This window comes from Capsicum annuum, chromosome 4 (assembly GCF_002878395.1).
Source record: "Capsicum annuum cultivar UCD-10X-F1 chromosome 4, UCD10Xv1.1, whole genome shotgun sequence".
Classification (NCBI taxonomy): Eukaryota; Viridiplantae; Streptophyta; class Magnoliopsida; order Solanales; family Solanaceae; genus Capsicum; species Capsicum annuum.
This window is the reverse complement of record NC_061114.1, coordinates 228,955,571-228,980,022: the sequence shown is the minus strand read 5'-3', so window position 1 is coordinate 228,980,022 and position 24,452 is coordinate 228,955,571. Positions and strand designations below refer to the sequence as shown.

The 24,452-nt window shown below is 35.8% G+C and overlaps 4 protein-coding genes across 23 annotated transcripts; 1 reads left to right on the top strand and 3 right to left on the bottom strand.

Moving 5' to 3' along the window:
• Positions 1-167: 167 nt before the first annotated feature.
• Positions 168-6,440, bottom strand: LOC107866901 (mediator of RNA polymerase II transcription subunit 7a). 2 transcript variants are annotated; one of them, XM_016712920.2, is made up of 7 exons: positions 5,785-6,440; positions 2,953-3,038; positions 2,593-2,727; positions 1,931-2,000; positions 1,047-1,213; positions 873-946; positions 168-504 (listed from the first exon to the last, which is right to left on the bottom strand). In XM_016712920.2, exons 3-7 carry the CDS (start codon positions 2,725-2,727, stop codon positions 444-446), a joined length of 507 nt encoding a protein of 168 aa, XP_016568406.1. In that variant the 5' UTR covers positions 2,953-3,038; positions 5,785-6,440; the 3' UTR covers positions 168-443. The 2 variants fall into 2 exon arrangements, with proteins under 2 accessions (XP_016568406.1, XP_016568407.1); XM_016712921.2 differs by having other exon boundaries at positions 2,913-3,038; positions 5,785-6,243.
• A 1,953-nt stretch (positions 6,441-8,393) lies between these two features.
• Positions 8,394-14,305, top strand: LOC107866899. 19 transcript variants are annotated; one of them, XM_047411373.1, is made up of 12 exons: positions 8,394-8,534; positions 10,111-10,273; positions 10,372-10,429; positions 10,999-11,120; positions 11,238-11,445; positions 11,532-11,710; positions 11,787-11,841; positions 11,958-12,024; positions 12,101-12,191; positions 12,288-12,641; positions 12,714-12,905; positions 13,512-14,305. In XM_047411373.1, exons 2-12 carry the CDS (start codon positions 10,148-10,150, stop codon positions 13,932-13,934), a joined length of 1,875 nt encoding a protein of 624 aa, XP_047267329.1. In that variant the 5' UTR covers positions 8,394-8,534; positions 10,111-10,147; the 3' UTR covers positions 13,935-14,305. The 19 variants fall into 19 exon arrangements, with proteins under 19 accessions (XP_047267329.1, XP_016568404.2, XP_016568403.2 ...); XM_016712918.2 differs by having other exon boundaries at positions 13,506-14,305; XM_016712917.2 differs by having other exon boundaries at positions 11,787-11,850.
• A 507-nt stretch (positions 14,306-14,812) lies between these two features.
• Positions 14,813-18,882, bottom strand: LOC107866898 (AP-2 complex subunit sigma). The gene is made up of 6 exons (XM_016712912.2): positions 18,719-18,882; positions 18,474-18,572; positions 18,187-18,237; positions 16,668-16,841; positions 15,549-15,608; positions 14,813-15,151 (listed from the first exon to the last, which is right to left on the bottom strand). The coding sequence occupies exons 1-6, from the start codon at positions 18,719-18,721 to the stop codon at positions 15,110-15,112; spliced, it is 429 nt and encodes a 142-aa protein (XP_016568398.1). The 5' UTR covers positions 18,722-18,882; the 3' UTR covers positions 14,813-15,109.
• A 1,138-nt stretch (positions 18,883-20,020) lies between these two features.
• Positions 20,021-23,263, bottom strand: LOC107866897 (hexokinase-2, chloroplastic; the record flags this gene model as incomplete). Its single annotated transcript, XM_047411365.1, is given in 8 exon segments — positions 20,021-20,713; positions 21,109-21,190; positions 21,342-21,475; positions 21,572-21,667; positions 21,758-21,913; positions 22,016-22,090; positions 22,841-23,023; positions 23,113-23,263. Coding segments are annotated over 8 exon segments (1,219 nt in total), but the record flags the coding sequence as incomplete, so codon positions are not given.
• Between the last annotated feature and the right edge of the window lie 1,189 nt (positions 23,264-24,452).

The window sequence follows — 24,452 nt, the reverse complement described above, 5'->3', positions numbered from 1 at the left end:
TGTGAAGGAATTGCAATGCTGCAGAATGTCTAGTTTCTGCCGTAGTATACAACACCCTTTCCTTGCCATCAAATCGAGTCACTCAGTCCTGGAGTGCTTTTTCAACAGCTTCCGTAGCTGATAACATTCCACAACTATCGTCATGTACATGGTCTGCAACAAGAGAATTAACAAAAGACGAAACGGATGGTGCCTGTAATTGAACCATACATCAGCAGAACATAGGTGAATATTGCCTCAAGGACTGAAACACCGGATTCTAACATGTTACTTGCCACATCGGAGCTTTGTCACTATGTGAATTTCAAGGAAGTGAATAAAGAAAATTTCACACTACGACTGAATGACTTCTATACGGCAAATTTCAAGGCATTCTGGACACTAATTGTCAAGAAATTTGTCAAGTTTACTGTGCCAGCTGTGTGTAGAGTTTAAAGAGCAAGCTACTGTCCCTCAAGGGTACCAAGTGCCTCCTTTAGAAGCTTCTGAGCTTCTTCCCTTCTCCTATACAAGCAAATAGAAACCAAAATCAGGACTTAAATCAAATTATCCAGGATAAAAAGATAAGACTAAGAATTGAACAGTCTGCCTCAACTCCTATAATGTGTTAATTTATGTACATTATTAAAGTAACAGTAAATACATATTTCTTTTCTATTTGATAGGTAGTTTGATATAGTATTACATATATAATCTGCAAAACTCAAAGTGACAGAAGCAGCTTATAGGTAAACTGGTTTCTTTCACTTACAATTTTTTAGTTGCAGCAAAGCTATGAACTCAGATAATGAACACCCCTAGTTTTCATCTAAATCTAATGAAGGAAGAAGTTAAATATATATGATAAAAAGAGCGTGCAAACCACATCATACCGCTTGATATCCTCTATCGCTTGTTTACGTCGTTGTATCTGAAGTTCTAGAATATGGATAAGTGTGGCTCGAGCCTGTGAGAAAGAAAGGAAGGTATGATAATTGAGATCATCTATTTTTCTACAATGCTAAAACCAGGAAATATTTGAACACTAAGATTCACCAGTTGATCACCTGGTGCGGACGCAGAGAATTGAGTAGGTGGTGCAAGTTCTTGAATATCAGAGATATCTCTTCCACTCTCCTGGCATATTGTGAAGGGCGTTCTACAAGAACATCAGCAAGCTCCAATATATGTAGTTGCAATTCTCTGTTAAGTGCTCTTAGTTCTTTCTTGAAATCTGTAACATGACTTAGCAGAATAAGAATATAATACTTTTCTGACAAGTGACAAAAAGTACCTACACTTACCCAATAACAGGGGACATCATGGTACAACCTTTCAACTATGGAATTGATTCTGTAACAAACTTCTGCAATGTGCAGGATACTTGATTGCTTATCCTTTGTCTAAGAACTTGGATAACCAAAAGGGCTCTAACCTTATAACTATCGCAATATCCGACATGACATCCTAGATCCCGGACACAAAATCAAGAAGCAGTTTCTAGAGAACATGAAGTTCTCATTGGATTTTCCAATTCTTTGTTCTGGAACTGGCTCGGGAAAGAGAACAGAAAGGATAGAAATATAGATTAACCTTGTAGAGGATATTTACTTGGAACTTACAACAACAACATACCCAGTGAAATCCCACAAGTGAGGTCTAAGGAGGGTAGAGTGCACGCAAACCTTACCACTACCTCGTGGAGCTAGAGAGGCTGTTTCCTAAAGACTTTACTTGGAACTTACTAGAAAGGAAATAAAAACGAGCGTTGTGCTCCATGCAGACTCATATCTAAAATGCAGGAGGATATATATCCACATTCTTGAATGAGTGTATCCACATTCTTAAATTCTTTTAAGCATAAACATATTTTTTTAAAATATGCATATTACATACACGTTAGAATCAAAATAGGACCAAATACGGCTTTTTAAATAACTGCAAACATTACCAACATTAGGCCCTTTTGGGTATAATTGACGCACACCCTGCTCTTCCAAATTTGGGAGTGCATCATCGGTCTGCACATATGATAATAGCAAAAACAATACTGAGCAAATTTGTACATGTCATCTAATACAAACCACAACGAACCACTTATTTTCAGCTATGCAACTGCTAAACAAAATTCACAAAAGACCAGCACACAGAGGAGTGACCAGAAAAATTATTCTTGATAAACATGCATTCCAATTCAAGATAGCATAAGATAAAGGTGAGAGTGTTAATGGAAACCTCATTCATATTTCATAATACATAAAATCCAAGTCATTGCCAATTGAATATCTTACTGAACCTCATATTAGCATCAGACATTTCCCCCTATACTCTTTTGTACTTTTTATGCGCACATTGAATTAATTCCATATCTTTACCCCAAAAGCAATATAGTATATCAACGTGAAGAAACTGAGAGTGTAATTCAATAAGATAAAACCCAAATCTTCTGAAGAAAAGAGCTACCCAGAACCTTGCATAGGCCTCAAATACACCTTATACATTCATACACCCAAATTAAGCACAAGTAAGCAATTGGGTATCATGAATTTTACCTCCTTCCTTTGGGGAAAGGAGAATTTAAAAAGGGAGTGGGGAACAGGTGAGAAGCTTTACAGTGTAGTTGCTACCAAAGAGGACATAGGTCCCCTCAATGGGAGGTGGAGGTTCCGGAGCAGACTTGGGGTCTTGAAGATAGTCCTTGTACAGCCTGTAATATGGCGGTGGCGGCGGGTATGTTGCTGTCGACATCTGATTTCACAAAAATAATGCTCTTTTATAAGTTGCCTCTTTCAAAAAAAAAAAATAATGCTCTTTTATTATCTATCCCAATAATAATAACATTAAGATGGAGCCAAAGGACTCTTCTCCAAAAGAAAAAAAAGATGGAGCCAAAGGACTTCCAAAAGGAAGTTTTGAGGGTTTTTTGGTTCAACCAAAAATAGTGACTTCTCTCGGCATTGAGTCAGCACTCACTCTGCAATAGTATATTGCTGATGGGAGCACCTTAAACTAATTTGTAGTTTGGTCCAAGCATAAGCTACAATTTTGGGCTTTACCAGCTGAAATACATAAAAAGCAACAATTTTGAAAGTCAGAGGGGTCCAAAGTATAAAAGACAAGTTTATGATAAACAATATGAAGAGAAGATATATAATGTATATTTAAACTAGAAGAAAAGTTATTCAAGAAACAGAGAAGATGCCCATGTCACATGTGTATTTATCATTAGAGTAGGTTGTGATCCTTTTTAGTGTTATGTGACTGCTCAGTTTTGTCGTGATACTTGCTTTTTGGGGCATCAAAATTCTCACCATGATTTTAAGCAGTTCATTTCTTCTACAACACCACCAACATACCCAGTGTAGTCCCACAAAGTGGGGCTAGGGAAGGTAGAGTGCATGCAGACCTTACCTCTACCTCAAAGGTGAGGTAGAGAGGTTGTTTCCGATAGACTCCCTGTTTCAAAGATTTCTCATGGAAAGGCTATTTCACTGTGAGGTGATTAAATGGTAACTTATGCTTAAGCTTACTAAGGATATGACCCTAGGTAGGAAGGTTTGAAAGTCGATGATTAGGATAGAAGACTAGTAATTAGTAGAGTGTTGTAGCACTTCATGTGGGAGACATAGGGGGCTATTTAATACTCATGTAGTCTCTTATTCGTTGAATGTGTATTACTACATGTTGCTTCATTTGCTCTGTATATTGTTATTTCGCTGTCATATTATTCTTGCAATCTTGAATATTTCCTTTGAACCAAAGGTATATCAGAAACAACCTCACTACCCCACAAAGTTAGAGGTGAAGTCTGCTTACATCCTACCCTCTCTGGATCCACTTGTGGAATTATACTAGTTATGTTATTACTTCATTTGCTCTATGTTTATCGGTGAAATTCACGTCTTTGACATGTGGAAATTTCATTAAAATGTTTTGTTTCAATTTTATATTATTCTTTACCCTTTTCTCCTATATTCTCACCATCCCTACAAACATCAAAAGTACTTTCACCATCACTGCAAACACCAAAAGTCCACCAATCACCTAGCACTACCCCTTTCCTACTACCAATACTACCAAGTCTTAAACCTTTTGACATTCCGAAAAACCTGAGTTTAATCGCTGGCAAATCGGTCATCCAAACAATTGTGTTTATAATTTCTATCATCATTCACTTGCTACAACAGAAATCTCATGGAAGATGGAACCGGCCGAGTGTTCCACGTCATCGTCGATGGCCACGGCACAATTTTGAAGAGGAAAAGTCCGGCAAGGATTTTGATTCCTATCTACTTCATCCACCATTTGATTGGTACTAAAATCATTTAGATGGATGCATCTGTCAAATTACTCAAATTGAGGCAATGAATACATAACAATGGATACTACTATCTAAGCCGAGACATTGATCTTTCCATTTCCATTTTCATTCTCAAAATCACATTCGAGTTTCCTCAAAAATCCGAAATTCTTTCTGGATTTGGATTAAATTGTCAAATTGGGACTCCGAAGAACCAAGATAAGAATAGCCAACTCAATTGGCCTAGTGGGTTGGCATGTAATGGATGATTAACAGCTCCAATAATATCAATAAAGAGTTGTTTGTCAAAATTTCCTAATTCCATGCAAGTTGAAGAATCAATATTCAAGAATCAAGAGGAATCCTGAAATTCGATGGTGAATCCGGTGGACATGATGGTGGCAAGGCAGTGACAACGGCTTAAGGATGGGGAGGGGTGGAGAGATTTGGTCTATGTTGCTATGAAGAAGAAGGAAAATAAATAAGGAAAAGAATAATTAAAAATACATATATTTGTTGCAAAGAAATATTGAAAATAAAGTTTTAATATTTGTTTTTGGCGCTCATTCTCTTTGAGAGGGTAAAAATGCATTCACTTTTCCACGTAAGGAATCCGGAAATAGGTTTTGGGTGGAGAGGGGAGTGGGGGGATTTGGCTATTTCTCTTACTTATTGTATTATGCAATTCCAATATACCAATGGAGAGAGCATCAAACTGTTAATGACGACATTAGACAAACAAAATGAAATGATACTGATCTCCTAACTTTTATGATCCAACAAGTTTTGCCTCTCTACCCCGAAAAGAAGGTCTACATACATCCTATCTCCCAGAACTCCACTTTAGGATCACACTGGTATGTTATCTTGTAGTATCACATGCACCAGAAACGAATCAAACTAAACCATATACCCTACAATAATATCTGTCATGAATAAAATACAAATAGTATTCCAAATGCCACATTACTCATGTCACATTTGTAATTATCACTATTTTCTTGTAAAGAGACGATACTCAAAGTTTCTACTTTCGTCCGCCCGGAACAAGGAAACATAAAAATATGTTAGCCTACAAAGACTTACAAGCTGAATGATTTTTTCATAGCTTAAACACCTTCCTTCTATCTCAAAGTACAGTTACAGCCTACACACAACTTTAAGATCAACGAAAACATTCAGCAGAAGGAAACCTATTTAACCTAACAAGTAACTATCAACATCTTATTTTTATGCTATGGTTCAGTCAAATGGTAGAAGGTATCCGATGAAATTAGTCGAGGTGACACCACGATTATCAAAAACTAAAAAAAATAAAATGTGATTGATAATTATACATTTAATATAAGAACATTGAGTTCAAAAGCTTCAAATACATAGAAATATACATTTAATCATCACGCTTCGAGCTAGTATGGATTCAATTATAGCGTGTATATAATTCAGTTCTTATTAAGTTGAAAAAATTCAACAGATTGTTCTTAATTTCCAATTAAGGAATTTACCTGGACAATGAGGAAGACGGACGAGCAGCGGCAGGCGGCGGAAACGGCGGCGAAAGGCGGAAGCCGGCAGACTCAGAGTGAAGGGAGTTTAATTTGGATCCTAAAAGGCCTAAGTAGTATGTAGAGTCGAAGGGCCCAAGTTTTAGGCTGAAGGATGCAGATTTATCTATTGGGCCTATGTGTTTTTTAGACTAGTTATCATGGTCCCCCCAAAAAAAAAACATTTTCCCATACCCACTAGGTGGAAATACAATGGGTATGTTGTTATAGTTACAAGGTAAAAGGAGGAGGAGAGAGGTGAGTGAAATTTGGGGGGTGGGGGGAGGTGAGTAGATTCGAGAAAGGAAAGATATACAAGCGAGATTTGAGAGAGGGAGGTGAGAGACGAAAGGGAAGATAAACTAGCGAGATTTGGGAGAGAGAGGTGAGAGATGAGAGACAGGATGAATACATGATATAATTGTATTATGAATACGATTAATTCGTATCCGCGACTATATTTATATCGAGGAATATAATTGAATAAAATAGTATCAACTAATACACTTTTAAACTTTTATATAATAGAAAATTCTAGGAATCTATCTGTATAAATTTCAAACAATGTAATTTAGAAAATTAGTCAAGAGAGAAACAAAAGGAGAAAGGGAAGAGGCAACGAGTGTAAGAGAGAGGGAGAGGAGAAGAGAGAAAAGAGAGGGAGCTCGAGAAGAAATTTCATTATATTATTGAAATTTACTTTGTTGTTGTTTTAATCGATCAACATCTTAGATCTAAATAACTACTACCATTAATTTTTTGTTCATTTTGCAACACTAACTTACTTTCACTTAAAAACCTTTAATTTCGTAGTATAACTTTATAGAATAATCACGTTTTTTTTTTTTTCTTTTTTTCTTTTTTTGTTTTCTTAAGTGTAAATGTTACATTAAATTCCTGGTCCAAAAGGTCAAAGTTCCCAACAAAATTAAGAATTTCAAATATTTCAAGGAAGCTCTAGAAGAAGTTCCTACTTCAAAAGCATGTCATTAATTACACATTTACAAAAGAGACATAGATAACTTGATCAAATATCTCTTATAATTAATGTTATTAAATAGTAATAGTATATTTTAAATTGGTGTATCAATTTTTTTATGAATTTACATAAAGTAGTATTTGAAGGCAGTGGCAGATCCAGAAATTTATTTAGGGGGGTCAAAAAAATAAAAATATAAATATGTGAATACATCAATAAAATATAATTTCAAGGTATAGTAGCTGTACATGCATCTTTTTTTTTTATTATTATAGTAAGATGCAAAAAAAGTGCGTCCTTTTCAAAAAAGAAGCCTTTATTGTAGAATCACTGGGCTATCTAATAACCTTGTCTTTAAGTGGTTCAAAATTAATATATATACATAAATATAAATTTTCTACGTTATATATACAAAGTAATTTTTTACCGAAGGAATTCGGATGACCCTAAATACCACGAGGATCCGCCCCTGTCATAAGGTAAAATCCATGAGTTACTTCTAAGGGTGTGTTTGTAGGGAGGAATGAGGAAAACATTTTTTGATTTCTCTTCCTCATGTTAAATTGGATAAAACTTTTTAAAAATATTTTCTCTAAAAAATAAGTTTTTTAAAAACTGAAAAAATGACTTTTTAATAAAATTAAATAAATAAAAATTCTATAAATAATGTTCTATATATTTATCGCGTCCTCACACCCACCCAACACTTCAACCCCTATCTCTTGACTATCCCACACCCGCTACCCCAGATGCCTTATAACCATCCATTAACGCCTCTATAGTTTCTTTTACTCAATTACTCTGATCCTCAACGTCGTCTAGTCGTCATCTAGTCATAGTCGTCGTTTTCATTTTATTCCGTCTCACTTCAAAAGATGTTTGTCAATGTCCATTATTTTGATCTTCAAAATAAAAAAAATCAAATAAAAAAAATGAATCGAATTTGTAAAAATCAAACTGAATCAAATTTATTTCAGTTCGAGTTCGGTTGCCATTTTCGTTAAATTGTAAAATTAAACCTAACAAACAGAATGCCCATCTCTATTTCTAACTCTGTAGTTTCTTTTATTAATTTACATATAGATGTTCGTGAGATAAAAAATTTTCTATTTATTTTTAAACACTAGAAAATAAGTAATAAATTAATTTATTTTTCAAAAAAATATTTTTGATGAAAAGTATTTTCTTCCTTTCGTACCAAACAAACCTTAAAGGTTAAAATAGTCATTTCACTGTCCCTTTCAACTGAATTTGCTCACAACATCACGCATCACTCATGAGCACTCTCCCCTTTCACTCAGCGCCAGAGAATCAAATCATTACCCTACGTGGGCCCCAAAACCAAAAACTATTTATTAAAATCATTAATTAATTCGCCGTAGTAATAAAATTACTCAATTAATCGCCGATTTTTTCTATTCCCCTCGGCAATATGTACACGCTGGCATTTTAAGTAAGAAAATAATTGCCACGTAGATGACACGTGGAACACTTAGGCTTTTGATCCAACGGTGGCGAAAATCCCGTTTGTATGGTCCGTAGATAATGCTATCGACGTAATAATAATGATTATTAATATTCCTTATAAACAGAGTATGTTACTTATATGTTAGTATTTTTTTTTTTTTTTTGTGAAATCTTGAGAGAATCGGGTGATTAAAAACCGAAAGCGTTGGTTTTTCCGTTCGTTAAGCAGAAATATTCTCAGCTCTCTAAATCAGTTACTATTTGGGTAATCAATTTTTATTTTTTTTTACCTTTTTTGTTTCTTCTTTGTTCAGTTACAAGTTGTTGTAACAGATTATAAGCTATATTATATATTTCTTTTAAAATGTTTTCTGCATTTTTGAATTTTGTTAATTGTTGATCTGAATGAGTGGCACTTGAGCGGTTTTTCGGAAATAGTGTCTTGTTAAGCAGAAATATTGTCAGCTCTCTGAATCGTTACTATTTGGGTAATAAAAAATTTGTTCTTTTTTGTTTTTGGTTCAGTTATGAGTTGTTGTAACAGATTATAAGCTGGATTGTTTTTATTTTTTCATGATCGGTTAAAGTTTTGGAGGAAGGAATTAAGTGAGTGATTTCTGTGTGTGTCTGTGTGTTTTTTGTTTTCTGCATTTTTGAATTTTGTTTTTGTTGATCTGAAAGAGTGGCAGTTGAGCGTTTTTTCGGAAACAACCTCTCTATATTGATTAGATAGAGGTAAGGTTTGTTGACATTCTATCATTCCGAGACAAATTGAGCTGGTTATGTTGTTGTTGATCTGAATGAGTGTGCGAGGTAACGTTTGCGTACATTCTGTGATTAGTAGAATCCAGTTATGGGATTATACGGGGTGTGTTGTTGTTGTACATCTGAAAGGTAATGAAATTCTGCTTTTTTTGAGAAAAGTGTGAAGGAAAAAAAAGTACGTTTGATTGAATAAATCTGAAAATTTAATCGATTTTTTCGTTTATGAACGGAGATGGTACTGTAATTTCTTCATGGCTGGATTTTTTTTTCTTTTTCTTTTTTCTGATGTACTTTTTTTTTTTTTTTTTCTATTTTTCATTGATGTGAGTACTTTGCGTGTGTGTTGTTGTCTTTCTCTCTCTATCTCTTTTTGCTTTTGTGGGGTTGATGAGTACGAGTGTGACAGAGTCACAGCGATAGCGGCTTTATTATGTGAAGAAGAACCCGATTCTCGTTGTACATAAAAGGACTAAATTCACTTTCTTCTTCTGCTAATCTTTTTAGTACAAATTTGCTTTTCACCTTCAGCTCTTTCTTCCCTTTTAAGTTCCTCGTATACTCTACTAGCTCACTTTGCGCGATTACACTGAGTATGTCAGTACTGTAAGATCCAAAAGCCTCTAATTTTGCAGTTTCTGATTCTTATAAATTTGGATTTTTTTCATGTGTAATTTGTTTGAAGAATAGTAAATTAATTTGAGCAGGGGTTGGAAAAAAATTGGGATTCGAGAGCTTTTTTTCAATTCAATGTTGTTGCAGATATTTGTTTTTCCCAGAAATGGACAAGAAAACTGACGTGATTGAAAGAGTGAAATTGAATTCAAACGGTTTACTAAACAACAAAAAACTCATCAATGCGTCTGCTGTCTGTTTCTGCAAAAATATTCTTATTCTTATTCAGCTTTATATGTGGAATTTTGGTGTTTGCGAGGCTACGCAATGCGTGTCGTCTTGTATTTCTCCTTTTTTTTTTTCCCCATTTTCGTTATCTTTTATGAAGTAGTAGTTGTTTATCCTTCTTTTTGTTTTGAATTTCTCTAAATTCTCTGAGAATTTTACTGGGTTTTGATTTGAAGGTTTAGATTGCAATGGAGGAAATGAAATAATCCCGAAATGATTGAAGAAAAAGGGGCAAAATTCAGTATGGACAACAGTGAAATGGGTTGTTTAAGGTCTGATGGTATTGAGGAGATTCATCCCGATGTTTCTGTTCGGAAGCGATTCAAGTTTCCGAAAAAGGTTTGACATTTGAGCTCAATTGAGTATTAATCAATTTGTGATTGGTAATATTAATAGTAATTGGTTTGTTTATTCATATCCCATTTTTGGATTTGCAGTTTTTTGATGAGTGTAATGGAGTAGATCATGCTTCTGTTCCTCGGAAAGTACGTTCAGGTTTGTATTTTGGTGAATTGAATTTGGAAATTATTGATTTGGTTACGTTTGTTATAATTTTTTTGTGTGTGGAGCCCAGTTCTTGGAAGTGGGTCACTTGTTGCTTTCTTTTGTAAAAATTATTATATAGTTAGTTCCTTTTCACCTTTTCTTTCTTTTTAAGCATGAGAAGATTCTGTATGTTTCTTCATCTTCTTCTCCCTTTTTATAATGAACTTTTGGATTCACTAAAAAGTACTTTAATCTGCAATTTGGGTGATTGTACTGGCCAAGTTTTTGTTTTTTAGTATTTTTTATATTACTATTTGTTGTCTCGTATGCCTCTGTTCTTTATGATCTTGCTATTGCTTATGTCTGCGTACACACTACCCTCCGTAGACCCCCCCGCTTGTGGGATTATGCTGTGTATATTGTTGTTGTTGCACTGGCCAAGTTTCGGATTTTTATTACTTTTTATATAAGGTGAAATAGCTCTTGTTTGAGTTAAATGTTCGACTTCCAATTGATCATAAGCTGTTTACATGGATTCAAATAAATTGTCTGTTAAGAGAATTCCTTTCCCTTTGTAGCTAGCAAGAAGAGAATTCGCCGGCTCATCTCTCCACCTTTGTCAATTTCCAAAAGGGCGAATCACATGTCAGATGGAGCTGAAACACTAAGGAAATATGTCAGCAAGTCCAAGCTTAATTTGGTTAGAGACTTGTAAATTTCAGTTTTTTTTTTGCCTCTTTGGTTCCTCCATCATATAATTGAATGATATGCAATTCAATGGAAAATTTTCATCAATGATAACGAGATTTAAATGCAGAATCGTTGTGGCTCAAGTCGGTGTATGGAGGAGGAGCTTGAAGGCCCAATCACCAAAGATGAAGAGGAAGTGGCTGAAACCTTGTATGCTTTGGCTGGTATGATCCCAGACACTGACACCTTGAGCGAAAGCAAAATAAATAGTCAGCTTCCGGAAGTGAAATCATTGGATTTACCAGAACCTGAGACTTCTGTGATTGCAAGTGGAGGTCTGCTTGTTAGTTCTTTGTTTCTATGTTAGTATCTTCCATAATTGGTATTTGCCGAACTAAGTAATATTTCACAAACGGTGTAGTTGTAACAGCAGAGCAGGACATGAAGACAACTGGCTCCCAATTCAGTGCTGAAGCTTTGGATCAGTTTCCAGATGTAGCTGCTTCTGCCGGAGAAGCTGCTAAATCAAAATCATTTGATAATGCTTCCCAGTGTGATACATCTACCAACACAGAGCAACTCAAAATTTCACAGCAACCAGTAAGTTTTATTTGGACATATATACTTTTTAGTGAATACGTGACATTAATGCTGATCTTACGGTTCTTTAATTCAGGTTGTTGCTTATCAAGCCAACCAACAAAACATACACAAGGAGAAGAGGAATAATGGTATAGCCGGCAAGTTTCGAATTTCTGATGACTGGTTGTAATATATCAGAGACAGCACCATCCATATTTATGTGTCGTTATGTCTACACTAACAGAAATGTTGTTTTGGTGATCAGGTTCATCATTGTGGCCAGGCTTGTCTGCAGTAGGGTCGTCTTGTTCCGGCATACTTGATTCTTCACAGTAATTTCCCATTTCTTACTGCACTCTTTCTTGCCTTCAAATATTGTTTGGTCTCTCATGTGCCGAGTAATGATAGGTTTCCAATTGCCAAATGTCCTGTCTGGTTCAGAAGCACTGGTTCTGAACTTCAAGCTCAAAATGCAGAATCTTGTCTCCCAACCTTGAAGGTGTTTTAGCACTTCGATAGGGCTTTCAGTTACTCATCTGTACTTCGTTCCATTATTAACGACTGTAAGGATCACTCATTTGATTTGATTATGCAGGATTCTCATGTTCCACTTGATTTGAGGAAGTCATTTAAGAGGTGTGCTGCTCATGTTTATATAAGTCGGCTGACTAAAGTCTTACAGTCTGGGGTAAGAAGCGGCACCATCTCCTCGCATACTTCTCAGTCTTCATCTCCTGATGGAGTGAAGCAAGAGATTCGTATAATTCAGAACAGCCCAACTGGAAAGGTGAATGATGATATGCATGGAATTGTTTCTACTGGGAGCACTGCCTCTACTGCTGAGAAAAATCCAACTGAACTTAGAAATGCAATCCTTTTGCACAAAAGACTCCTCCAAGATCAGCAACAGGCTTCTACTACATCTGGGTTCAGTTCTTTAGCAAAGCAGGTTAGATATATTCACTGATGCGTGATATTTTCATCATTCACATACGATAATAATTCACTTTCTCTTTCGTAGAACGTCGATTTCCTTTCATTGTCAGCTGGAAGTTATGTGATAAAAGGCACTAATGGCGCTAATATTACTGGTCATAACCTTGAAGCGCCCATAAGCTCACATAAACATCCAGCCCTGCAATTCTGGCCGCCCCAGAATGGTTATTCATCTGCACCTTTCCGTTACCATCCTGCAACAGCAACAGCTCAACAGGTGACTTCTAATTAAAATCGCTTTGCTGCATTTGAAACATAACTAGTTTCTCAGATTTTCAGTTTCTTGACTTAATCATTGTTAAAGACTCTGCACATTCTTTGAGTCATTCTTTGAGTTGATTTGTGCTTGCAAAATGTTCCTGTCACTTTACTGTTTTCTACAAACCACAAGTATCAAGATGAAACAGCGTAGGCACATGCTGAAATATTAACCTTTGGTGCTAGGACCAAGTAGAACAACATAAAGTCAGCTGTGGTTCTTGCTACAGCTATTATGGACTAGAATACATGAGTTTATTTAAAGACACCCGCACACACAAATACATATCATATCTACGTGTTTATATACAAAGCTGTGGTAGATAACACTGTTCTGCTTGCAATGTAGCGTGTCCTGCACCATGGCTCATCCTGAGAACCCCTTCTCCTTTTTGGAATGTTTGAGAAGTGTTACAGTAAAATGTTGTCATCTGTTTGTTGTCTTTTACTGGTTGGCGCCTTTATAAAATGATTCTGGGATAAGTTTGTGGCGAGACTACTACCACTAGTACTAATAAATACAATGTTTAGAAGATTAAGCCAATTCTTTTATGTCTAAATGCAGGTTCTGCTGCCTCCATATCTTGGAGGTGCATCAATTTGTCCGTCAAGAGAAGCTACTATGGCCTTACCAAAACAAATGTCACAGCAGAATGAACTACAAAAACCCCATTTCGCTGGTCAGTACAAGTTTGGAGTCACTGCCTCACAAATGGGAGACTGGCTAAATGCAGGGCGACAAATGCCTATCTTTGGACTTTCTCAAGCGCAATTTGCAGCGCCTTCTTCCTCTGCGGAAGCACTTTCTTCCAAGTATGCTCCACCCTTATTGAATGAGCAGGAGCTTATGTCCACTTCTGCGTCACGAGCTACTTCAAGGATGAGAGGACAATATTACAGTTTCCCTTCTGGCATGGAAGGAAACGGACATGGACTCTACCCCAATAATGTGCCTTCATTGCAGCTTCTTTGCAATGATCGTCGTTGATACTCAGAGCCATGGCACCATGTTCAAAGATCATAATCGATTTACTCTTTTCTTTGCTTATGCATGAGAGTAGGTGTTCATTCTGTTAATGAATATACCAAGAGAAGGAACAAAAAGAAGGGGAGGATGTAGTAAATTTCGTGTCCCTTACTAGATGCTTTGGCTTCATCATAACAGCATATGTTATAGAAGGCTACACTTTTTCTGTTTCAATTTTATTTAATTATAGAGCAACACAACTTTCGAAATGGCTGTTGGTTTCCACCTAGATGGATTCGATGGAAAGAATATGTGTCTGAGATGGTTCGACTTGGAACAAACTACTACACAAGAAAAAGAATGGCAATGAAAATATTTTATGCTGCTTTAAATTTTTTTCAGCACGATGTTCTTTTGCAAATTGTTAGCTGAGCTAGTACCTGAGGTGTTAATATAGGGTCTGTTTGGTACGGAGGAAAATGTTTTTCCAGAAAATAAGTGAGCTTTCTACTTCTCTGTGTCCGATATGTAAACTATTTATATATCATCTTAAAAGCATTTGTACATAATTTAGAAAATATAATGGAATGTGAGGGTGGGCATAGGGGTCCGGCGTGGTGGGAATGGGAACTATATGGGCGAGGGTGAAGATGAGATGTTTTAGATGTGTAACACCACTTGTGAAATTTGATGACATGTATTAGATGTGTAACACCACTTGTGAAATTTGTTATCTTTTCACTAGGGAAGTAATTTTCATCTTAAAAAAAAAATTGTTTTCTTAGGAAAAATAATTTTTGAACATGAAAACTTTGTATTATTCCTTACAGAAACATCCATAGAGAAAATAGTAAGGAAGATATGCCGTGAGCATGATAAAGATAGTCAAGTCAGAAGTATGATTCAGCAACAGCCAAGACTAAAATTCACCAATATCATTTTGCTTCCTGAATTGGTACATGGAGAAAAATGACATGGGTTGATAAGTTCTTTTGCAAAAGTAAACTGCCTTTAGATGTACTTATGAATGAAGGAAATCTTGTATACAAATAAATGAGGCACAGCAACATGAAGGTATCAACAAGAATACAGAATCTCTAATGCAGTAAATACAGCCAGCCAGAAGAGAAGTACAGTGCAGACGATGAAGGCAAAGGAAAGTGTCTGTCTTGACTCTTGAGCAAGCACGAAAATCTTCACTCCTGCTTTTCCAATTCTCCCATTCTCTCGATAATTGCCTGCCGTATATTAAAAAAAAAAAAGACGTTTACTGCAAACATATACAGAATAATAGAGTCGAGGCATAATCAGATATGCATGCATCAACTTTGTTTTTCCTTTGAGCAGGGTGCAAGAGACGAGAGCAAGTAATACGTATGTGAACCAAAACATCAGTCTTCTCATGAATGAGGGATAAACAAAAACATAATATCTAGTTACCCTACTTCAGCAAAAAGATGTCGAACCACCACTAAGTATGCTTTTCAGAATTAACCATGAAATTAGCCTATACATGTCTATTTACAAATGTGTGTGAATATAAATGTGTGTGTGAGCGTGTTTATCAAAAGATCAAAAATATTGGCCAGCTACTGGGCCGGGGGCAAGAGGTGATTAGGATAGCATTTTTCTTACCCTCTTACTTGTTTCCTGGAGCTCCCCGGCAAGGATAAACTCATCTAATATCAGATATACCTGCAGAGGGAAGAAGTTGATCATAAATGATTGAATGAGTTAAGAACGGTGGCCATCGACTCTACTAATGAAAAGTACATTTCTTTCCAAAGCTAAGTTTTGTGAAAATCAGAAGATTTATCATTTACGGAGAGGAAACCTCAACTTATAATAATAAATTACCACAAGCGATGAGGAGGGAAAACTTCGAGCTTTCATGCAGGACGGGATGCTAATAGTATTCACAGATGGAAATGTTGGATGGGAAGATGAAATCCTCTTATATTAATCGCCAAGTAGGACGACGAACAGGTCTTGAGTACCACTCGTTATGGTACACCAGTTTCTACCTTTTAAGAATCTTAACTTTGAAGCCATGTTAAATCCTGCAGTGAACCATTTGTTCACTGAAACGTCAAATTTTGATTCTTCTACTTCATTCGATACCTTCCATGTCTGCCTAAAACCATGTTTTAAACAGGGAAGGCTGCCTCATGGAGCTGATGAAAAGTAAAATTCAGGTTACATTTCATGGTGTGTGATCTCTAAGATGTAGTAGACCCATGGATGTAAGTAACTCATTACTTGTGCTACGGGAAGATCATGCAGAATGAAGGGGCATATAAAGTAATCGAGTTTAACCCAAGCTGCAGCAATAAGTAGGTGTGTAATTTATATGGTTCAGCTAAGGATTTGATGACAAACACAAAGTTGGAGAGCCGGCACAAAAATCTAAAAGAAAAAATACAGCAGCATTTAACGACGTCTTAGAAGATTCAACGAGAATATTGATTGATTTACAACCAATGGAAGACCATTGTGTGTCAGAACAGGGGTCACAGGAAAGAACAACAACATACCAAGTATATTCCCACCAAGTGTGCCTGGGGAGGGTAAGTGTACGTAGTCCATACCACTACCTCAGATGTGAGATAGAGAGGCGGTTTCCGATATACCCCCGGCTCAAAATAAAACAGTCTAAAAAAGAAATAGTAAAGGGACAAAGGGGGCACGGGAAAAAAAGATGTAATGAACTTTGTTGCTTTTGTAAGTAGCAATTTTTGATGAGAAATGTCTAACCTTGTGGAAATTGAAAACCAAATCCAGCTCACAAACATTGCTGAAAAAGTGATCCAAAATTTCCACAAACAAGTGGATGGACTCCAAATAAGCCAACTCGTTGTCCGTGATATCAACACAAAGTGAGAAAAATAATCCTGCATATCTTCTGTATATTACCTTGTGGGTACGGAACTGCAAAGAGGAGATCACAAGCAGGTGCAAGTCATTAGTGACACATCAAGGAACATATCTTCACGAAAACTGAAAAGAAGTGGAGACTGAAAACTAATAGTGACAGCCAGATATGTAAATCTCATGCAACCTATTACTGATCATTAGACAAAACTTCACAGGGTTCACTTCTTTCATCAATTCTGTTCACGTTTCAGCACAAAAGGTATTGATTTCTCTTTTATTATTCACATTCTGTTGCTTTCTGTCTTATTTTACACAGTATAATATACAAGTTCAAGCTTTTTTTTTGATGAAGTAAGTAGATTATACAAGTTCAAACTTCAAACCTGTTCTCTCCCTTCATTTGCTTACCTCCCCCTTACAGCTCCAATCATAAATCACTTATTATAGGAAAAAGAGATCTATTTTCCAACATCTTGCTTTGTACATTTGTCACTGAGGGGTTTCCAAATAGTAGGTTATCGATCATGAAGCAACTTGATGATTACTCAACAATGTTAACACGCGATGCATCTTTCGTTCCCTTTAGCAGGTTAAAGATTACTGAGTCTATAAGAAATCAGATCCAAGAATATAACTTCAGTATTTTTAAGTCAAATTTAATGCATAAAAAGTAGTCGATAAATGATTCTCAATATATCCTCTTATCATGCACAAGCTAAAAGGAAAAGGTTTTTCTTTCTTGATCCGTCCCTCCCCCACCAACCCTTTCCTCCACTCCCTTCCAACCTCTAAGTTTCTAACGCCCAGAGATTGAACTAGGAAACATGTAGATATGGAGAAATTGCCTCAATTAAGAATTTTATACTCAGCCATAACATAGGTTACTCTACAAAGAAGTTACCAATTAAACAATAAACCATTCTTGACCCCCCCCCCCCACACCCATTAAACCTTAACCAAAGTTATTCCTTTGATACCAGTGGAACAAGTATTTAAAACACAACGGTAAATGACATAATACCAACAAGATAAATCCTCATAATACTACTTCACCAAAAATGTGAAGTATCAGTATGATAACATACAGACCAAAGGACGGGAAAGCAAAGTAATATTCACCAATAAGAAATCGTTCACTCACACTATAAGCTAGTTTAAGATTAAACATTTAAGAAAATTAAAGATTAGCAAAAAAGTTTCTCCTTTGGCTTAGCACAGCAAATTTGCTTATTGTGGAGTTCTGTCGATCACAAAGAAAAGAAAACAGAAACATATAATCACATTTTAGCCTTTTGCATTTCAAGCTAATCAAGTTAAACTCAATTCCATAGATATTAAAGTGCTTAAAGCAGAAAAATGGCAGCTTTAATCAAAGATTAACAATTCTGAACTTCATTACCTCAACAAAATTGGTGAATTTGGGATCTCTATTCACCACCAACCGATGAACCTACAGAAGCCAAATTAACTAAATAATCAAAACCCATAATCTAAAATTAACAAATTAACCAAACAATCAAACCCCATAATCTAAAATTAGCAAATTAACTAAATAATCAAACCCCATTATCTAAAATTAGCATATTAACTAAATAATCAAAACCCATAATCTAAAATTAACAAATTAACTTAATAATCAAAGCTCCTAATACAAAAAAAATAAAAAAAATTAGCAAATTTAATTACCTCGTATTCGACCTTGTGTTTCTCGGATTCCTCGAGAGGTATGTAATACTTAGCCAAACGAGTTTTTCCTTGTCTGTTCTGAAGCAATATGAAACGGATCTACCCATTTTCCATTTGATAACAAAGAATCAAAAATCAACAATGAAAATGAAGATTGCAAAAACAGCAAATTCTTGAAATTGAAAAAAAAAAAAGATTGTAAATAATTTATGAGTGAGATTAAATGGAAAGAGGAAAAAAAATACCATTTTGTTATGAGGATCTGTAGGCAAAGGAGCTGATTAAACACTTGAAAAAAGTTGGAGAAAGTCTCTTTGATTCTTTAATTCGTAGAAAATGGTCAGCACTGATGTGCTACGCCAGAATTTTCACAGTTTTTGAGAAAATGAGAAAAATGGTCCCTTGTGCGTTGGGGGTTTATTATATCTATATAAATTTTCACTCAATTATAAAAATTTTAAATTTTTATTAGATATTTTGACAGATTTAAAATAAAAAATATATATATCAATAATAATTATATATCTTTATAAAGAAAAAATATATCTATAGGAGTAATGATTTTGATTTTTAGATTTCTTAAAAGTGAGTTATTTTTATTTTTGTTAATCTTTAACAAATCTTGTTTGTCAGATTTAATGAGAATTATGAGAAAAATGGTTTAGTTAGGAAACTCACGTTAAGGTATTTTTCGAAATTTATGCTGTGTTTTCTCTAACTTTAGGTTTTATGACAATTTTTTTTTATTTTTTATTTTTAGAAAGGTAACATGATTTTATGACAACTTTGTATGCGTAATTTCTACTTTTTCTAATTTACGTACGTTTTACTGTACAGCATAAATTTTGACGTTGCGATTTTCAGGATTTGATGAGACTATTTTGGTATCTATGATTTTCTTGTTAGATGTATTTGGTAAAGATCAAAAATGCTCATTTTTGTAAAACTCAGAGGACCAAAATTGTTCAGAGGATACTCTATGGCCTATTTTGAACTACCCGAAACATAAGGGGACCCTTTTGTCATTTTCTTCCTTGTTTTTATAAATGAGCAATGCAAAATGGAATTTGTGTTTTTTTTATTAGGATAACATTTTTGTGCATCCTAAAAGCCGATAAGAAAGCATGGTATTTTTAGTGTACAATGGAGTAGCAAACTGACAGGAAGAGCAGGGGCTCTATTCTTTTCAAACTTCACTCGTAGGATTATACTAGTATATTGTGAAGAAATAATATTTATAGCGTACAGTGGAGTAGCCAACTCATAGGAAGAGCAGTGGCGCTAGCTATTCTCTCCAGCACTTCTAAATCTCAAGGGGGAATGGTCAGAGAACTGTTTTACCACAATTAGTACCTGAGAAACTGAGAAAATGTCTACCAAAATATGGTTGATTAAATAACCAATATAAGGAACAACAACATACCCAGTGTATTCCCACAAAAGTGGCGTATGGATAAAGTAAAGTGTACACAGTCCATACCACTACCTCAGATGAAGTAGAGAGGCTGTTTCCGATAGAAATAACAACACTAAAGAAAATACTCAAATACTATAGAAATGTGTTTATTAAACAATTTATAACCAAACCAGATGTTCAATATTTACTGATACATCATACATCTGCTTTTATCTCATAAAATACATCACCGCTGCATAATACAACAACAACTACACCTCAGTCCCAAACAAGCTAGGATCGGCTATATGAACCCCCGCCTCTTCGTACTTCACTGCCATAATGGGAGTACAAAAATGGCATCACAAACAAGAGCCTCTACTTAAAGAATGAGAAATCCAACCATCAATCCTTCTTGGAACATTCTAAATTACGCGAAAATTACAAATGCTCATGTAAATTTTCCTCAAGCAGACCTTTGAAGACATGGAATTTAGCATTTTCACTGAAAATCATGTTCATAATTTGAGTTAGCAGCAGCTAATAACGCAGCTCCAATTCCAGATCCATCTTTTGAATGTTCTATCACTACATTTTTTGAAATTTCCGAGCCTAGAAGCTCTGTGACAGCTTCTTGGAGGTATTCTCTGTACTGAGGATAGTGCTCGTATAAGCCTCCATCCATCGCTACAACTGTTCTCTTACCAAAGACGACGCCTTTAGAATCCTCCTCCATTTTCTTTAGAATCCCAACAATTCCTGCACCAGCCAGACGACCCCCTCGTTTTGCAATAGTATTGCAAATGTCCACAACTGTTTTCCTTGCACTTAGATTGGATTTTACCTGAAAACGAATAATTAAAAGCACATCGTGAATGTCGAAAGGTTCATAGACTCCTAGCAGGTACTACATTTCCATATTCTGTAAGACGTGGAGAGTCAGTTTCTTACAACTTACTTGGGATTGAGGCGTAATAGAGGTAGTAGTAGCTGTTGTTGTTGTTATGTGTTCATATCTATAAACATTACTCTAAAAAATGTTCTATTTTTATGGAAACAAGTGCTAAACTATCCTTTCGAATATTGTCTTTGGAATGAATAGAGATCTTCAAATGTAGGGCTCTTCACGGATCAATTATTGGACAACATTTATTGGATTGAAAAAAATTGGCCTAGAAGGTAGGCGGAAAGGAAATAGCATTGAAATATAAGTTAAAACATGAGAGCTAAAGAATATACCCCAGCTACATCATAGAGGACAGATTCAACAGCTTCAAGATCTCTTGATGTATCCTGCTGCATGGCACATATATCAGGTGTCCTATACGATGCAGATCAGGCCGAGTGAGCATAACCAGGAAGAGTACGAGACCAATTATTATTCATGAAATGAAGGGAACAAATGCAAAACTCTGACATATGAAACTAATACTTTCCCCAAAACATTTCCATCAACTTCTGATATAACATACCTCAGCACAAATGGAGTGACTAACTTTTCCGGAACATAGCTGCCACCAAATAAGCCCCCATCCTTGGCCATTTTGACCAGCACCCGTCTCACAATTTCTCCGAGATACATGCCCGAGATTGTCTTTTCAAAAATCTTCATCAAGAAATAAGACAGCATTAAAGATCGTGACGAAACAGTATGATACCAAGTTATATGAAGAGATTTTCACATTTAGTCAATAATACTTGCCTGCTCACCAGGGTTAATGCTCTCGGCATCCATTTCTCTGTCAAATTCAGTTAAAGGAAGGCCATTTGAAAAAGCTCCCCATTCAGTATTCACAATCTAAAAGACAGTCATAAATCAGATATTATCTCGAACTCAATGAGGCTGTTCATGAAATAACTTGACAAAGGAGATTTGGACTCCACTTACCGTTACTGGGGACTTGGATATTCCTTTTGCCAGCTTAGGAATAGCGTCTACACGTTCTACATAGCAAGCATTGGTTCCGGTCCCAAGAATGACAGCAACCATGACATCATCATCCCAGTATCTTGCTCCGGCAAGTGTTCCCACAGTGTCATTGACCTAACTTGACAATGGACAGAAATCATAAATCGGTTGAACTGAGGAGTGCCAGGCTATTCTCAAACATGTCTTCAATATGCATGAAGTTGAGCAAGAACGTACCAGGGCAGACACTTGCATATCCATTCCCTGTCTTTCCATGGCTTCATTTAAACAAGCAACAACATCTTTTCCCGCCTGTTTCATGTTATGCCGGAATCAAGAAATTTTCCGCAGGTGAAATGAAAACAATAGAATTAAGAGAGACTAAGTTGAAAATCAATTCTAAGGAACTCATCTCTACTAGCTTGGAATCCAGTATTTTCCGATTCGACTTTTGAGATCAAAGAGTCAACTTACTAATCAGTCATCATACTGTAAGCATTACTTTGAAAACTTTGCTGTGTTTGCAAAAAATGGACTCACCGTATGGAACACACTCCTTTGTCCAGAAAACAGATTGAATCGAAATCTCACATGCACAATTGGTTGGGGATGGAATTACAGGATTTTACCAAAAAGATGATTCCGGTGCTTGAATCAAAAACTGAAAAAATGTTCGTTGAAAGCTTAGTAGTGTGATGGAAACTGACCATCTTTACTGAAACTGAAATAAGGGAAGGCAGCATGATAGACCATCGGATAAGATTGCTTGGATTTGAGTCATCTTAGCGATGCATGGTGCTCAAGGAATTTTATTTGTTAAAAAAATTTCTTGACTGATGAAAAAAAAAAAGTTCAGTTAGGAGAAAAATATTCATATTAAGCTCGTGGGACTTCCAACAGTAAGCTTAGGCCATGTGTTGGCTTATTTCATGATCGTCCTCTTTGACGACAACCATTTCCAATATATATTTACTCGTGCCAGAATCAGCCATACGTAAAAATAGTCTGATGTCTATAATCTGCCACGGCTTTACACAAATGAGAGAGTGACGAAATACTAACAGTTCCAGAGACAGCAAAACCCTTTGTCCACTTGATTAGGATTCCAGTTCTAATTGAAGTCTGTTTCACTGGAAAAGAAAACGTGAATCCTATTTCCCTTGTCCGTCCTTGTGGCAGCGCAAAATTACCGCCTTCCTTTTGTGCAAATTTTCCTAGCGCAGAGGCTATGAAATCAAACAGCTCCTAGAATAAACCGATGAAAATATGAATACAAGAACAAAAAAGATAGTATTGGTCATGACGTCGCATTATAGCAAGAAAAACTAACCAACCTCGGAGGTGCCAAACATCAATTCTTGGGGTATAGAGACTTGCTCAAACTCGGTGGCGATTACACGCTCTTCTTTACCACCTAGCTGCACCCTTAGCACTCGGAAATTTGTACCACCAAGGTCCAATGCATAAAACAAACCTTTCTCATTCCTTCATATATCATTGAAAGTTGTAGCACATATAAGAAGAAGCTCCACAACCAAACAAGTGAAGGAATAGAAACTACACGAGATTACTTTCTATGTTTACTACACTCTTTAATTCCAACATTCAGATCACGAGATTCAAATGACATTTTGGTACATTACAAACATCTTTAGTTTAAGACCATAAATTCAAAAGTTTTCTTTTCTTTCTCAAACTTAAGTCCAATCAAACTAGAACATATAAAACATACGGAGGGATTAATATATAACTAAGACACTGAACCGTGCTCAAACTTTTAGACGAGATAGCCATGGGCATCAATATGGTACTAAAGCAGACATAGGTTATTGGTTCAGATATCATCATCACCCATAAAAGTTTAAAAAAAAAATATTTCAACGTGTTCGTCCCATGAACAAAACATTAGGACCACATGTGAGTGTGTGTTCATACATTATACAACTATTCAGCTTTAAGCTTTTAGACGAGATGCCAAACAAATTTCATCGCGAAAAAGATTAATTCTTTAAACCCTGTAACTCCTTATGATTATGCTCATCAAATTAACCTTCTGAGCTACACCCAATACTTAGACGTAACTAAAAGAAAAAGGGCAGCCCAGTGCACTAAAGCTCCCGCTATGCACAGGGTCTAGAGAAGGGCCCCGCCCCAAGGGTGTATTGTGTGCAGCTTTACCTTGCATAGCTGAAAAAGGTAAATGTAAAGCGATCTTTACACAAATAGCCAACCGGCCAACTGTTCATTTTTTTCTAGCCGGTATGCATAAATTATACATTGATTATACATGAGTTATCCATATATTATACCTTCACTGGTTATTTTTAGTTAAGACAGATAGACAGCTATTTAAGTTAATTCTTGGAATATGGGAAAATTTATAATGGCAACAAATATAGCAGCTTCAACAAGTACTCTTCCGTTCACGTTTACTTATCACGTTTCATTTCTTGAGAGTCAAACCGCATACACTTTGACCAACATTTTTTTATAGTTTTCCAACATGTAAGTCTCGTGAAGCAAAACGTGACAAGTAAACCTAACTAAAACAAAAAAAAAGTCAATAAACAAGAACATTTATAATGGCAACAAAAATAGCAGCTTCAACAAGTACTCTTCCGTTCACTTTTACTTATCACGTGTTTCATTTCTAGAGAGTCAAACCGCATACACT